This window comes from Copidosoma floridanum, unplaced genomic scaffold (assembly GCF_036245765.1).
Source record: "Copidosoma floridanum isolate Cflo_tuat_1 unplaced genomic scaffold, Cflo_Japanese_pri ptg000030l, whole genome shotgun sequence".
Lineage (NCBI taxonomy): Eukaryota > Metazoa > Arthropoda > Insecta > Hymenoptera > Encyrtidae > Copidosoma > Copidosoma floridanum.
Genome location: NW_028321907.1, coordinates 25,934,885 through 25,952,441, shown reverse-complemented (window position 1 = coordinate 25,952,441; position 17,557 = coordinate 25,934,885). Strand labels below are relative to the sequence as shown.

The following is a 17,557-nucleotide window of genomic DNA, read 5'->3' as shown; positions in this document are numbered from 1 at the left end:
TGGTTGTTCAGTCTTCTTGGTGCGTTTTTTAAGAGGCATTTTTTGTTGTTCTTTCTTTACTTTTAGAATAAAAACAACAGCTCGAAGTTATGGAGTTGAAGGTTATGTGTTCACTCAATACTGGCGAAATAAAGGGTCCATAATAGAGACAGAGCCGATAATCATGGCTGTATTGTAGACCCTCTAATAATGTATATAAATAAACTTTTTAGGAGTATAATTTGTTTTTATTATTTTTCTGAAACTTTTATTGATATATTAAACCACTATTTGAGTTCAAATAATACTCCTAATTTTTTATACAGCATTTCAAAAATATGAGTATCTTACAGTTTTCAACAAGGCATGATGAAGAAAATAGTCGAAAGCGTTGTGTAACTTTTTAATACATTATTTTAATGATGTAACATTATTTAAATGCTATTATTTGTTATTATTATGGTGAATTAGAGAGTAAATAACAACTTAAAAAATAATTCATTGTGCTATTGAAACACTCGTTAAACTTATCATTAATAATGTGATAATGGGTCCACGATAGGGACAGGGTCCATAATTGGGACAGATACCCTATACATGTTTAATAGTAAGTAGAGGTTTGTTAACTGAGTATGATCTCAAGATCAGTTTAATTATTGTTATGAGTATTATTATTATTTTTGTGGTTATTATTGTTATTCTGATTATAATCATTACCACTGTCAGCTGATCTGATAACTTGAGGCAAATAGCAAGAATTAACTTATTTGCATAGCGTAAATACTCAGTACAACTTGAGTAAACTTAACATTATATCATACTAGGGATGTGCTATAAAACAATTTTTGAACGTTTATACTTGGTTGATTGTCCTACAGCTTTCAACCAACAAGAAGAACAAGAAGAGGAACAAAAACTAGAAAAGAACACCATGCCAAAGTGGATAAAGGTCTGTTAAGAGCCAAAAATAACAATATTTTCACAACTACAACAACAGCAGCAAAGTCGGCTAAATACACTGTTAAAAAAAGAAGAGGATGAGCAAAATGACAGTAGCATGGAAAGGGAGTTAGACCCGCCTGCTGACTTTCGCAGACACTGTTTACAAAATTCAAAAAATGTATGGAAATAATCCATCAGCTTTTATAGCATCAATATATTTTATACCGTATATACCGGTTATCTACTTAATACTTGAACCCTAGTGTATTTTTTATACTCCTTCGTGTCAACATACATTTTTTTTTTTTGGCTCCTACTTGTGTTGTTTTCTTTAATCAAAAACTTTTTTTTTTAAGTATTAAAGGAATTACATTTTATTCTAAAAAAATATAAGTACACGGCTCATGTGTTCAAAGATTGTTGCATGCTTTGCATGCACCCCAGATGGCAAGCTAGTTCAGCATTAGTTGGTAATTACTTATTCACAATAAAGTTCTTATTCAGTTTATCATAATGTATCTATGCAGTAAGAATTCATCTTGTATTTAGTAATCTTTAAATTGTTTGTATTTCATTCTTAACAAGAGCCACATCCAATCCTAAAATATTCATAATTAATTCGTAAGCTCTACAAGGTACAGTTACAGAAATTAATCTGAAAACAGTTACTGAAGTATTTATTGGCTTTTTTAAATTAAGTAGTAGCAAAATAGATATCAAAACATTTACAAAGCATTTGTTTATTAGACAAAATTGGAATAGTCGAATGTTTACGTATACCATCTATGATTACTAGTCTGCACTTTTCCTTATTTAAGGTGGATGTCGCAGTACTCGCTCACTTAAGCAGACGAAATGTCCCAATAGTTGGTCTCTTATTTTTTTTATGAGCCTTCTTTATATTTTCAATTGGGTTTATACATTAACTTGTATTGAAAGAGTAATTGCTTATTGTCTGAATAGCTACCCGATTTATATATGTTTTGAAAATTCATAGTGAAAAAATCATCCAGATTACCGACTATTGGGACATGACCGAGTACTGGGACATCGACCTTACTCCATAAAAAAAATTTAAAGCAGCTAATCCACAGCAATCTAATGTGCCCATATTTGCCTAAAGTTTGACTAAATTTAAACTTTTTTCAAAGTTTAGCAAAACTTCAGAATTCTTTTTGAGGGGAGTCAAGTTAATGTCAAATTTGAATAAAATGCACGTTATCGTCAAAAACGTTGGCTCAGATAATCTAACAAATCTATAATAAACATGCCAAAGTAAAATTTTCTGTATCAATATGGATGTTGGCTTTGTTGTTTAAACAAAGTCTTAGAAACTTATAGTTTTGACTGCACACGTATTGAATAAACTTTTTTCTTCTTTTAATTTTACGAATTTCTAGATTTAAATACGCCAAAAGAGGAGGTTCTCATTAGTCTTAAAAAATGTTATATTTTTGAGTTAAAGTTTCGAAAACGTTTTCAAAACTATAAATAAATGTGTCAATCAATTTAATGCCCTGTGATAGTTCAAATATTTTTATAATATAATATTTTTATAATTCATTTCATAACATAACTCTTAACAAACTGAAACTTTCATTTGTCATGTTTTGACTTTAAATGAAGATATTTAAATGCTTAAAATTAATATCAGGATTAAATAAATCTGTAAGAGGCTGCATATGACGGAAAAAAAATTTTTTAATTTCCAGGCATCAAATTGATTTGTACATTTATTTAGAATCAATACACTATAAAAAAATTAATCAAGCACTTTAAGAAAATTAATAACAGCGTCGTATTTAGATTCTTGAAAAAGGCATCCATGGAATCACAAAAAAAATAATATGATTACCTTAGTCCATTTTATAACATAGCACCGATGTAATTACTGAACTAACATGACAATCAATACGACAGGAATTAAACTGACACAATATATGTCTTAATGTTAATAATTTATGTTCATTATGAATTTGTTAACTTAGCATTTACTATAAAATAAATTAGTCTGGGTCAGAGTTATGGGTGCGTGGCCTATGAATTCGCTTTTTTTTATTGTATGCATTTTGATCCCTTACTCTCTAAAAATAGATGAGTCGAATAAGTCAATATTGACCATTCTTATTGAGAAATTTTAGTAACAAATTAAAAAACGCAAGAATAAAAAAAGGAAGAAAGAATGTCTTTGGTTAAAAAAAGGTTTAGTAATATTCTTTAGAGCATTTTGAGTAAAAAACTTATTGGGATATCTTCACCTGAACTCATAAATATTAAAATAAAAAATTTTCAAAGTTCAAAAATTTGTGAGTTATCGCAGTTTTGACTAAACATTATTTGATACTTTCTTAGCCTGTTTATTGTGGTCCCAACGATTTTTTTTAACATGTATTATCATAACAAATACAAATTGAATGTCCCTTTGTTATGGCAACTGTGCTACAATGAAAAAACAGCCATTAGACGGGTGGAATTGGCGTACAAAGCGTAAAAATTTTCAGCAATTTTTGTTGAAGTAGAAGAAAAACCTTCATAGAGATCTAAGTAATACAAATTGATTAAAATACTTTTAATAGCTTAATGTTGTCATCTAAAGTGCCAAAAAAAATGTTAAAATCCACTTTTGTCGAACGAAAAAAAGTGTAGAGTATTAAAAGCGATAAAACAGCGAAGAGAATGAGCCTTGGATTAGCAAAATTAAACTAGTGAACCGTCACAAAAAATTCCTTATTTAAAAAAACTGTTTATGTAATAACTTACGTTCTAATAATGTTAGAAAGCTAAAATTTCAACATGTTGTCAATGTTGGGGTCCGGAAACTACGGTTAAAATTTCAGATCAATGTTTAACTGTAGTTTCGAAAACTCGACATTTTCAAAAAGTGAACTATTTTTCAATGTAACAAGTAAGAGGCTAAAATTTTCAAAAAGGTATTTAACTGCTAATCTCTCAATTATTAGATCGTTTAAGATCGTTCACCTTTGTTTCATTAATAAATAAAGAATAGGTACAAAGTTACCGTAGGTCAGTCAACAAAAAACTCTGAAATAGAAACGTGATGAACCACAAAGGCTTTTTTGATGTTATAAGTAACTTGGATCAGTGATTACGGAAAAATGAGAAAAAATTTTAATTGGTTGGACAATGTTCAAATTTTTTGCATAAGCTTATGTTACTCGTATCTCCTTGACCATAGCAAATATAACAAATACAAAAGCGCCAGCGGGTAGGAAGGATTGTTGCTTACAGACTAGCTTTTTTATTGCTCCAATACATCCGAATGATTTTGACATAATAATATAAAAACTATAACTGGTGTGATTAAATTATTACACGTGACGGTTTAAATATATCAAGAGTGCAGATTTGAGAAATAATATCATTTAAAAATTTTTTGCTCAACATTTTAATTGTGATGAATTGAAATAATAGAATTCGTAATACATAAATATACTAAAACTATTGGTTTTATTGATTCAATTATACCAGTAACAGTTTTTATTACTTTTTTTTCGTAGGAGTTTTAGTTTTCGCTCGAGACGTAAAAAACTGTTTTATGCCATTTTTACCATTTTTTTGCACTTGAACTGACAATATTTAGTTATTAAAAGTCTTTCAATCAACTTGTACTACTTAGATTTTCCAAAAAATTTACCTTTTCTAAAGAAATTGCATGGAATGATAGGTTAATTCCAACTGTCCTCGTGTGTTCTTAATACTAGCGCACAACAAATTTCTCGACATACTTAAGTTTTCGAAATAGGAGTTTTCCACGTCTAATAAAAATTTAGTGTTGCAGCAAATGAACTGTTTATGAACCTTTAATTATTAGCTGTAAAGTAAGTTACAAAGATATGTGATGTATACAAAGACGTGTGAGAATATTGTATCAAAAGTTTTCAATATTATTTTCAAAACAAAAATAAAAAAGTGAGTTTTCTGGCCCGAAATGTTTTGTCTTAATATTTTTATTATTAAGAATATAAATGGAAGCACTAAAAAGTAAACAAACAGTATCTAAATAAAAATCAAAGGAATTTATTACTACTGTATAAATTATTTTATGTTTTATTTAACTTACAAGAATAAAACGAAACGCATGGAATTTCTACTTATACACAGAGTGACATAACTTTTAATACATTTCGTACAATTACAGTTTGGTATGAGATAAATGACAGGAGGAAGTATGTTATTCCTAACTTTGGCAGGTACAGGTAAATTATTGTATACTTCAAATTCAAACATTGTGGAAACAAATCTAAAAGAAATGGTATCCAAACACTTAGTTAGTACATTAATGATCTAAAAAGCTCTTAAGATACGTAACTTTTTCTGTTACTAGTGAGAGGTAACTTCTCTACAAGTTCTGGTTTTGTGAGCGAATTTCGGAGTCTTACTTTGTCAAAACTTTTACTATCAGTTTTTTTAACAAGATTATTCAATAACGTTTGATTTTGTCTCAGCTTCTACCAATTTTTCATTCAGACGAACATTAAAATTCAAAAAAAATCAATATACTATAATGGTAACACCTTCACATAAAATATTTAAATAAATCCTATTAAATACTCTTCAGGATATGCTTTAATTGCTGTTACTTTCGTTCCAACTTTACTTTTTAATCTGCATCAGTGATATGGTCTGAATTTCAAGGCCTGAATTTCTACATGTTAAAATAAAATAAACAGAACAGGATGTATAGGTCGATTTTAAGTGAAAAAAAACATGAAAATCAGAGTTTTTTTTAAAAACTCTCAGACGAGTAATAAAAATAATTTTTTTGTTTGAGTCTTAGTTAATTAACGTTCATTAACTATTTATTTAGGTAATCGCAAAAAAATGTTAAAAATGTTAATAATTTTATACATTTAAGGTGGTTATTTCATAACTTCTGAGTCAAACGTGTGACTATCGAGTTGATATTTATTAATACTGCTTAAATTTAAAATAATTATTTGTAAATATTGTTTATTGAGTCAAATTAAGTACTGATTCGAAATTTTAGATCATGGTATCCGGTATAAAAGTTCGTAGGAATGATTATGTAAAATGTGCACTTCACCTCAAAATGCCAGCAGTTGATGCTTACCTATGCTTTCAACATAGAACACGAAAATGCATGCTTGTGTTTGTGTTAATATCTTTTCATTAAGTCCATGAACATATGTATTTCGAGATGGCAGAGTATGTTTAGTACTGCATAAGCTTTATCGTGTCAGTTTTTTACTTAATTATGTTCAGTAAATAAATAAGTAGGCTACAACTTTTGGTGAAAAAATGCTTAGTTGCCGTAAGAGCTCATGTTTACAATGTACTTTTCATTTATCATTTTCTTGCATTGATATTTGTCAGCCTACTCTTAAACTTTGAGAGGTAGTGTATTGTAACTTAATACATGATTTCTCAAAGTTTCATGTTATTGTGTTGATAATCATTTCATTGAAGAACCACTTTAAAGGATAAATCCTAGAAGCTTCAGACTTAGTAAAATATGTATTTTGTTCATTTTCACTTACAAAAAAATTTTTTTTTTAAATTGTTGATACTTTTCCAGATATTCAGATTGTTTATTGAAAAGTCCATAATGTTTAATTAAAAATTGGCCTATTGACGTTGTCAAAAAAAGTTCATCTAGAGCTCATTTTTTTGTAAAAATATCAATTTCATGAGTCTGTTATTGCTCTACTGATTAGTACCAATGTTTACCTTCAGTACAGCGTTAACAACATTGAAATTTTTTCAGACTGCGTTTTTTGAAAATAACTTGAGAACAAATGAAAGTATTGTCACAATACTTTTATATTTCGATTGCTGGTAATTTTCCTCAAACAAATAAAAATCCTCTTGCATATTTACGTGCTCAGATAACTTTTTTAATTCTTTAATGTGCCAAATATTTATTTATAAACATTTATGGCTGAAATATTACACACACCTTATTGATAACTTAAACTTTTTAAGGTTATCGAGTTTTTCTTGAAAAGGATCATTTACATGGATAAAATTCAATGTTATCAAAGTACTGATTACTAAGAATATTCTAAATTTTTTTTCTAGAGGCAGATTCATTTTCTGATCAGACGAATCCAAAATGAAATAACGCGAAAAATAGGCATATCTCCGGTTCTTTTCATCTGATTCTAATTTTTTTTCTTCTTCAATTTTGATTAATGAAGAAAAACAATAACAATTGGTGAAGTCATTACGTTAACATGATAAGCAAATAATTATTTCCGTTTCTTATAACTTATGACGGTGTAATATTGTAGTTAAAGGAGGATTGGGAGAATAGTTAAGAATGTAGAATCGTGCCAAAAGAATGCATGTTATATTTGAGTATATCTAGAGTGTACATGCATTTTTTCAGATTTTTTAACTGGGAAATTTTCGAGAAAAAAATTGTTACGTATTGACAGTTGAACACGATCTCTTATGAAACAACAAGGTTAAATTGCCTTTTAACTGAAATCAGGGTATATTATAAATGTGATACAAATTGGAGTGGTGATGGCTCAGTGGTAAGCGTACTTGAAACTGATGCAATACCGTTCTAGGGTTGTGGTTTCAATTTCTAGTGAATACGGATTAGTTTACAAACTATTTTCATTGAAAAAAGTTTCTATGAAACGCTGGCTATGTAGGGGCAGGTTTTTCCATGGAAATGTCTTTCATAGCAATTCCAGGATTTTTTCCTTGCCTCACAGGTTTTTGGGCCTCGGTGAATGCGTAATGCAAGGGCTATAGGTAGGGATTAGCGGATCCTTTTCCAAGTGCCAGGCAGTGGTCCGTGAAGAAAGGTCCGTGAAACATGGGGCTTCTCCAGGGATGCTAATTAGCCTGGATCCGATGCTTTAGCAGAGAGTTCCAGCCTCACTGGCGTGGAGTGGACCTGGTAACCTGGTAAAAAAAACCATTTTCATAGATATCCTAGTATGAAAGAAATATGTTTGACAAAAAAATCAAGCCTTACCAGGCATTTTTCAAAAATACAATCGATTACAGTCGTATAGTTTAAAGTTTATAAAGTGCAAGAGGAGGTGCATAGTGCACGGAGTACATCAGTGTGGACCGGGCGGACTCTCCGTTTCTCACCACTCTGAATGGTACTCCCAAACTTCCTTAGGTATTAAAGTCATTTATAGCAAATGCTTAATCGTTCTAATGCGTGAACATCTTATGTTGAGGGATAGCAATAAATATTTATTAAAACTAGGCTTTATCTTATCAAATAACGTTGATTAAATAAAATAATGAGGTTACCCAAAATCAGCAAATGTATTGTTCCTATTCTCAGAAATAATGATTATGCTCTGCTTGGGGAGCTGAATTTACACCTTTTTTAGTTTGTTAAATGCAGCTCTGTGCAAAAAAGTGTAATAATAAGCTGGAAAAAAAAAATTAACTGGAAGGCCATAATTAAATTTCCTTCTCGGTATTCTGCATTTCAGGATCTCTTCTCACAGCTGCAGTTCTCGCAGGAAATTGCCATGCCATCAGATACACTGCGTCGTACCCTGGCCGAAGGTTTTCTCGATCAGCAGAGGTTCCAACTTGGATTCATGGACGAGGCTGCTGAATGTTTCGTCAGTATACATTTCCGTACCTAATAAACAAAGTCAAAGTAACCTAAATAAATACTTGTACAAAATTTTTCATGAATTTAAAAAAAAGATAGGAATTTATGTTACTTAGTAAGAAAATAAATTTTTTTTATGGCGTACCTTTCATAAGCACTCTTTCATTGTTCCGCAAATCCAACAGAATAGAAAAAAAAAACTTATAGTAAGTAGAACAAATTTCTAAATATACCTTTTTTTAAATTTTTAAACTTTTCCGTATGAAATTGTTCAAAAAAGAAATTAAAGTACAAAAAAAGTTTATTTTCCTACTTTAGGCGTTTTTTAACATTTAGACGTTTACTGCATCCTCAGTAAGTCAAATAGAGTTTACACCTGGTGCGCATCCAACCAGGGTAAGCACAAGGAGTTCCTCAAGCAATGTTTTGCAGATTCTTTGGGTGTGGTGCCTGCTCTGGAGACATGCGCCATCAGTTACAAAAACTACTATTTCCTAGCAAGAACGCCAAATTTTTGCAGCCTCGAGTTTCACTTTGCACCCTTCAATTACTCTGTGCTTACAGGCAGCGTAGGATTAGGAGGATTTAATACCACAACTTTTCATAGTGTGGGAGAGTGGAGGGAGTTCAGTGGTTCTCATGTTGTCTTTGTCTTTGTGGTTGGCCTTTTGCGTCGTTTAGGATACATCCAAAAAATGACAGAGGTATCTGCGAAAAAGTGACAAAGCTAGGTCTTGAACCTAAGTCCTCCAGGCGAAAGGAAAGAACTCTACCACTTAAGGAAGTTCGATACATATCATCAAAAACTGTTGAGAGATCTAATTCAGTTTTTAATTTATTCTGTGGGTTTTTATAAACGTGCGTTTTGGGCGATTTCAGCCATGTAGTTATTAAGATATTTCAAAATAAAAAATGAACACCTCAACATGGGCTGTTATGGGAAAATAGTTATGACCTAAAAAAAAAGTTCTCAGCTCCAGAACTTTGACCTTTTAAGGAGGTTTGGGAGTATCATTCAGAGAGGTAAGGAACGGGGAGTCCCCCTTGTCCACGCATCTGGGCCCCCTTTACCACGCACCTCCTCTTGCAGTCTACAAACTTGAAACTGTCTGACTGTATAATTGATTATATTTTTGAAAAATACCTGGCAAGGCTTGATTTTTTTTTTCGAGCATCTTCCTTTTGTACCAAGTTATCTATGAAAACGTTTTTTTTTCATTCCAACACATTTAGAACATACCTTAATTTCAATTAAAAGGCAAACCTAACCTTGCTCTCTCATAAGAGACCGTGTTAAACTGTCAATATTTCATAATTTTTTTTCTTGAAAATTTCCCCTGGTAAAAAATCTGGAAAAATTCATGTGCACTCCTTACGTGCTCAAATATAACTTACATTTTTTTGCACATTTCTCTATTTTTAACTTTCCTCCCAAACCTCCTTAAAAATCTCTATGATTGAGAAACAAAAACCTGCATAAGTGACAGTCATTTTTCCTACTCTGATCTCTATAACTGAGAGCCTCCTTTGTATTTACCTTTATAAGCGACAGTTTATCTATGTATGACTCATTTTATTTGTTTCTGGAATTCTGTTGTTTTCTTGTAGTTTGAAGAAATAATATTTAATTGTTTTAACTTATTCGTCATGCTTACTACAGTTGATAAATATCACTTGCAGTGAACAGTACTGCTTTCACAACAACTCATAATGTCTAAAAGAAAAATCAACGTGTTGTCGTTAAATAATGAACTGAAAAGTATAAATGCATTCGAGTCGAAAAAATCAAGGTGTAAAATACGAAGTAAATTTGGATTACTGGGATCAACCTATTATAAAATGATAAAATTTAAAGATTCAATAAAGTTGAATGATATGTTTTCAGTGAACAGTAAGATCAGACGATGAGAAGCTTAACTGTTTTTCATTTATGGACAGTTATAAAAATAATTTTTAAAAATGTAAGCGTTAGTTTAACGACTAAATGGACTTTTTTGAATGATAAATAATAGATAAATTGATGCTTAGGCGAGCAAATACCGGAAAAAAAAGCTTTTAACTATCTTGAGTTAAAAATGCAAACTTAATTAATTTTTGGGAAATAAGTGCAGGTGATGAGATATTTCACTGTTTTATAGTTATGAAAGATAAATAATTCATTTCTCACGCAAGTAAGTGCTTGGATGAGTATACATACTGGCAAGCTAGCGCTGCAGATGAGGATCTCAACTCCCCTTATCTTATAAATAATAACTGAATTAATTTACCAGGGAACAGGCACAAGCGATGAGTAGCTAAACTCTTTTTCAGTTACTAATTATAGTTAAAGCCAATTCTAAGGCAGTAAGCGCTAGTGACGGCTACATTTTTTTTTCTCGTTTAAAAATATTTAACAAATTAATAAATACTCTGGCAAGTAACCACCGTAGATGAGGAGGTGAACTCTCTTTGATTTATAAATAAGAAGAGATGCTTAACTGTTTCATTGTTGTGAGAAAAAATCTGTGTCATTCTTAGGCAAATAAGCAATTCGTATAATTCAATAAACTTTTTTTTTATAGTGAACAGTGAAAAAAATTGATGCTTGGCGTGCGGGCGCCGTAGATAAGGTTTGATTTGCAAACAAATACTAAATAAATTTTTTGGCAAACTAGCATAGGGGATGAGAAGCTTAACTGATGTTTTTCAGTTATAAATACCCATTTTGAAATTTTGCTATTGGATTTCGTGTACACCCATGACAGAAAGGCAACACGGCCCAACAGTGACCCAACATTAGTACCCATTATTGACAGTAATGCTCGCCAATACTGATCCGTAGTTGTATGGTTGTAGAAATGATAATATTGGTCCAAAATTTACCATGCAGTCCTGATTAAGTCTTGCCAGCCAATATAACTAAATAATTTATTACTGGATTAATTTTTCCCCACAAATGGTATTCATAACAGAAACAAGACTATTTTCTCTAATTTTTGTCACATTTTCTTCATCGCTTTTGTGCTGACGTTTTCGTAAATAAGTAATGAATACGAAAGCATTTTTTCGGGTTTTACATAAACAAACTTAGGTTATTTTTTTCACTTTTCTTTCTTCTCGTTGTAAGACGAAGATTGCAATGCACTATCGTATTGAAAACTTCCTATAATAAATTCAATCAAATTATTTGTTTAAATTACTGAAATATCTTTGTTTAGACTACAGATAGCTGAAAACAAACTTGACATGCAGGATCTCTCGAGGTTGGAATCTTTAATTTTTCTTTATGTATTGACTGAGTATCGGCAACGTATACGGCCAATACTTGGCAGCTACTATTATTTGACAGACTCGGCTAACAGTCCTGGACTAATACAGTTTGAGAACATTCGGTCCAACATGATCATTTTGACATTGGCGGGAGTATTGACCAACGCCTGGCATATAATTATCAGTTTGTCAGTACTTCATCGTAATTAGGCCGTATTGTCAGTCTTGGTAATTCTATCATGGACAATGAAAAACATACTAATGTCTGTAAAATGTTCTTGTATCGAATGTTATTCTACGTATTTTTTTTTTGAATTTTTAGCTCAACATCGTATTGTTACAAAGGACCACCACCCTCTTTTACTCTGGCATTCTAATAAATAGTAGTTTTATTAATTATTTATGACTAAATCATATTTGAGCTACTTACCAGTAGTAAGGGTGAGTAATTTCCAAACACCTCTGATGTCACCGTCTGGCGCCGGCGGTCAGGCCCGGGGTGAGTGTTTGGTCGTGCTGTTGGAGGAGGGGGAGGAGCGGGGTCCCTAGCTGGGGAATTTTGGGGGCTTCGAGGAGTGGCTTAGTTTTTAAAATCTGGTGGGGCGTTGGAGGTGGGGTGGAAAGGTGATATAGGACTTCTGGAGTGACCCTGTCTCCCTTGCATTTTTGATGTCTGCGAAAGGTGGTGTCCAAGACATGTGGTATTTTTTTGTTTATCGATGCAGAAGGAAAAGTAGCGCTAAAGTATCAGGATAATAGGTCTGTATGAGAGGTGTGTTTGTGAGGGGTGTTAATGCAGATCAAATGTCATAAGCTCCTAACTAGAGGTTATTATTCTCTAGCAACAGACCTAGTTCTAGGGTGAGAAAACCAGGATCCAGAAGAGTGAGAGAGCTATTTTATTGTTTTATGGTTTTCGTGAAAGAACCTGTTTTCTTAAATGATAGTAGTACGCTGTGAGGTTGGAAGGGCCATATGTTTTCTAACCGAAAGAAAGAGGGATGGGAAATAAGATAAGCTATGAAAATTTTAATATATGAAGGGGGGTGAGGGATGGAAAAACATATGTGATGTGATGCAGTATGGCTCAAACTATGAGGGGGTAAAAAACAAAGATTGGAGGGAAGGAAAGTCAAAGGAGCTATAAAAATTAATGTTTATGGGCTGCACTTCTGTGTGCTTGTATCAGAGTAAGTTGTCTTGAGAAAAAACGATATAAAATATGAAAAAGTAAGAATGAGAAATATCCAAGTTATGAGTTTTAGAACATTTATTTATACCTTCTTGTACATAAAAATTATTCATTCCACAACTTAGACCTTATTTCATCTACAAATATTTTTACACACATATTTGTTAACTTCAAGAAAACAATTTCAAAATAATGTTGAAAAAATACGTTGTCGGTAGGAGACTGAAACTTTTCTTTTACAGTTTCTTTAATTTGACCATAATTTTTCTTCACAACACCTTCTATCACCAAATCATCAATTTTTTTTACTGTATCAGTATTTTTCAGCAATACAATTATTTCCTCGGTGATTAAATTTTTACAATTATTGACTAATATCGTAAAATATCGTAACACGTTCAATACGATGAAGTCTTTCATCCACACACACACTTGCAGCTGCGAGTCCACAAAAGGTTGGTTTCTGCATCACTACTGTAGTACCGTAGGATTTCTTTTTTTTACACCCATCTTGCTTATTGTTGTCCTCAAGAAAATCGAATATAATGGATTTTGTTTCATCAAATGTGGTAAACAACAACTCGATGTCACTAAAATGTATTCGATCCAATACTTCGGTAGCCGTATTATTGAAATAATCTGAGATAACTGCAAAATGATTTTGCATTTAACTCCACATTTTTGAACTAAGATTTAACCCTTTCGTGATTTCATTCCTTGATAAAAGAATCATAGGTTCGAACACTTGTTTGTCAAAATCATAGTATAATCCAACTGAGATCTTTGTTGTACAAGATTTATTTAAAGCATATGTAGTAGTTAATACATTTAAGCTAGAATAAGACGCGGGATCAGTGTTTTCGTCTTCATGGGACTTATAGGAGTTTTCATTTTGAAAAAATGCATCCCTTTTACGTCTCGAAACAACAGCCGCCGTCGCCATTTTCAAACGTTATAAAAATTTTCTTGTACTAGTCACCACTTTAGCACTGAACACTTGCAATGATAAAATACGTTATTTACGATTGCTAGGGGTTGTGTCAACGTATTGGTTTCTCGACTGCTGACACACTACTAAAGTAGGATTGGGTAGCGAAAAAAATGGGACTGACTGTTTATCAGATCTCACGCTCCATCCTTCTCCTCTCTCTCTCTCTCTCTTCCTCCTTCTATCCTCTTTTACTATCTCACGTTCTTCTTTAAGGGGATGGTTGCATGAAAACTGTCAGTTGTTGAGACCTAAAGTCATAAACTCGTAGGATGTTGCCATTACGTACAGAAACCATATGAGAGCTGCAACGTATACCTAAACAGACAACAAGCCCTCAAATTGTATCAATAGTAATCACATATCTATTTTTACTTTAGAGTTGTAAAAAGGGAATCATTACTCTATGAAACAAGTGTCTGCTGGGTTTCTTTCGAGTCAAAGTCAAATTTTTACGAGCTCTTGAAAAATCATTAAAAACTGTACGAATATCAAGGGACTGGCTTTACTCATTGTTTATGTGATTTTCATATACTCCCATCTTAGCGTTTTTCTCACGGTATGGTACAACAGGAAAAGATGCAGAGCTTTGGAAAATACTAGTTCGTGGCTTTCTTTCAAGTCAAGCCAAATTTTTACGAGCTCTCAAAAAAATATTAAAAACTGTACGAATATCAAGGGACTGGCTTTACTCATTGCTTATGTGATTTTCATATACTCCTATCTTAGCGTTTTTATCACGGATATGGCGAAACAGAAGAAGATGCAGAGCTTTGGAAAATACTAGTGCGTGGCTTTCGTTCGAGTCAAAGTCAAATTTTTACGAGATTTTTAAAAAAAACGTACGAAAATCCAGAGACTGGTTTTACTCACTGTTTCTGTGATTTTCATACTCCCCGCTCCATGCATTTTTCTCTAGAGTAGGGTAAAAAAAGAGAAGATACAGAGTTAGTGAGGAACTTAAGACCAAAAGGAAGAGTCAGTTTCTATCGGGCACTCGTAGCCAAAACAATATTCTCTTAGCCGTTGAAAAGAAGTAGTGCGCTTGTTTATCATGGATTCGATGATTGGAAAATTGCGGGATGTAGTATTGTAGTATGTCATGTATGGATTCGCGCTTCATGACGTGGTTAAATTGGAATACTCGGCGGTTTATATTAATAAGGTTCTACCGAATGCATCAGTGCAAGAACTTAAAGAGGTGCTGTGGAAGTTATTCCGAGGGCTTGTTTCTGACAGTGAGACAAGTGTATTGTATGATATTTGTGTAAAAAATAGAGACATTGCTGTGGTTGTGGTAGCCGAAAGTTTACCACTCAACTTACGGAACAGTGGCTGTTTAAAGCCATTGTTTGACCTCTACGAAAAAATAAGTACGTAAATTTTATTACTTCAAATCAAAGTAATTTTTACACTATTTTTTATACAATTTTATTGTTACTAATTTCAGTGAATACGATAGCAGAGGAAAACAATTTTTTTTCCTCGCCGTCACCAACGCTAAGTCCTATAACTTCTACACAGGTCATTGGAAATTAGAAAAGAAATACCGAGAACGATGACGAATTAATGGCTGGTCCATCGGGAATGCAAAAAAAAATTTGTTATCTTGGAGCAGATAAAGGTAAATAAATTGTCTCATTAAATAAATCATTATAAGTATAGTTCATTGTGAATATAGAATGAAAAAACTTTTTTATTTTGGCAGAGCTGACTGATTCGGAACCAAGTGGTTCACAAAAAGAAATAGAACAACAACAGCAGCAGCAACAACAACAATCTTAGCAACAACAGCTGCAACAACAACAGCAACAACAACAGCCTCAGAATCAACAGGAGCAGTAGCAGCAAAAAACATATACGACACCGGAAACAAGTGAAGTGAGTAGAAAAATTAATTGTGGGTGTAACTGTGCTTGTGCTCTTGTGCAAAAAGGTGGTGGTGTTACGAACGAACACGTAGAACAAGTTGTTCCAGAGGATCGTGGACTTAAAGGTAGAGAATTGATTAATATAATAAGCGATGTAGAAAAATATATTAAGGCGTTTAGATTAACAGGGCGTCTGATTACGTTCAAGATGTTACCCCCGAATGTTAGTAACGCTGGGTAAAATAAATGGTTGGTTATAAATTTGTAGATATAATTATAAACCGTTATTCCCAACATAATTATTTAGTAGGAGTGTCATGAGAACCGGACGGATTGACCGACGGTGCTGTAGGTTTATATTATAGACCTCTTTACACACTCACGGCCGAAGATTTTCTAAAACTGTTTGAAAGGATCGAACAGAGTAAGAGAATTTTCAATGTTTTACGAAATATAATTGTTGAGGTAACATACGTACTAGTGCCTCAAAGGCTGAGTGCCTCCGTAGATATTATGAAAAATATAGAAAAGAAAGGAGTATTAAGTATTCAAAATAATGATAATTTATGTCTAGCGAGGGCTCTTGTGTGCAGCGAGGTTTAAACAAATAAAAATGACACGGTCAAATATAAGAAACAGTGGAAAAGTATTAAAAATGAAAAAGAGCAAAAACAAAAAGCTCTAAAACTGTTAAAAGATAGTGATATAGTTAAAAAAGATACAGATGCTTTTAGATATCCACAAATTGTAACGTTTCAAAAATATTTTTTACGAAAAAACATAGCCATTCACGTTTTTGACTATAAACACTTCGGGACTGGCACGGCTTTAATTTATGACGGGTCGAAAGATATGCCATTAAATTGCAGTTCGTTTATCAACATAATGTATTACAATAATATTAAACATTATAATTTAATTTCAAACTTTTAGCAATCAAAACAAATATGTTTTTCTGTTTACCGTGTAATAAAACATACAGAAAAATAGTAAATCATTCGTGTCCTTTTGTTTGCATGGCATGTAATGCAAACCCTAATTGTAATAATAATACTTCCGAAATGAAAAAAACGAAATGTGATGACTGTGGGCGTACTTTTTATAATAGAAAATGTTTTGAAAATTATAAACGTCCAGGGTCATATGTGCGATGAAAAACACATTGGGCAGTCAAAAGATCTGTATGCGATACCTCAAAAATGTGTAGCTTTTGTGCAAAATTTTATAACCTAGCAAAGGGAAAACACGAGTGTGGAAAAAAATACTGTGGACAGTGTAAAACCATACATGATTAAAATGAATTGTGTATGATTCAAGCTGTAAAAGAGAAAAATTACAAGAAAAAAAAATGCTTTATTTTTTATGATTTTGAGACACGTCAGGACGAAACTGTGGACGATACGGTAAAAATACGCATGCATGTACCGATTTTATGTGCAGCGCAAATTTGATGTGATGACTAGATTCAGTATGGATTCAGAATCATCCATTTGTAAATTTTGTGGTGTAAAAGAAATAACTTTTCGGGGTGAGGAATGTTTAAAAAAGTTTGTTAACTTTGCTGTACGAGAAAAAAGTGAAACGTTTTCTTCTTTTATATGTATAGCGCACAACGCAAAATCGTTTGACGCTCAATTTATTTTAAAACATGTTGTTGAGTAAAACAAAACTCCTAACGTCTTTTTGAACGGACGAAATATCATACAAATGAGCATTGGAAAAACCAAATTCATTGATAGTCTTAATTATTTACCAAT

At 32.3% G+C, this 17,557-nt stretch overlaps 1 protein-coding gene across 1 annotated transcript in view; it reads left to right on the top strand.

The window, feature by feature from the left end:
- ec (ubiquitin specific peptidase echinus) overlaps positions 1 to 17,557 on the top strand; it is a 209,987-nt gene that overhangs the window by 127,917 nt on the left and 64,513 nt on the right. Inside the window, exon 3 of the mRNA XM_089596909.1 lies at positions 8,373 to 8,507. Coding sequence (XP_089453035.1) covers positions 8,373 to 8,507 — 135 coding nt within the window. The remainder of the gene's footprint in view (positions 1 to 8,372; positions 8,508 to 17,557) is intronic.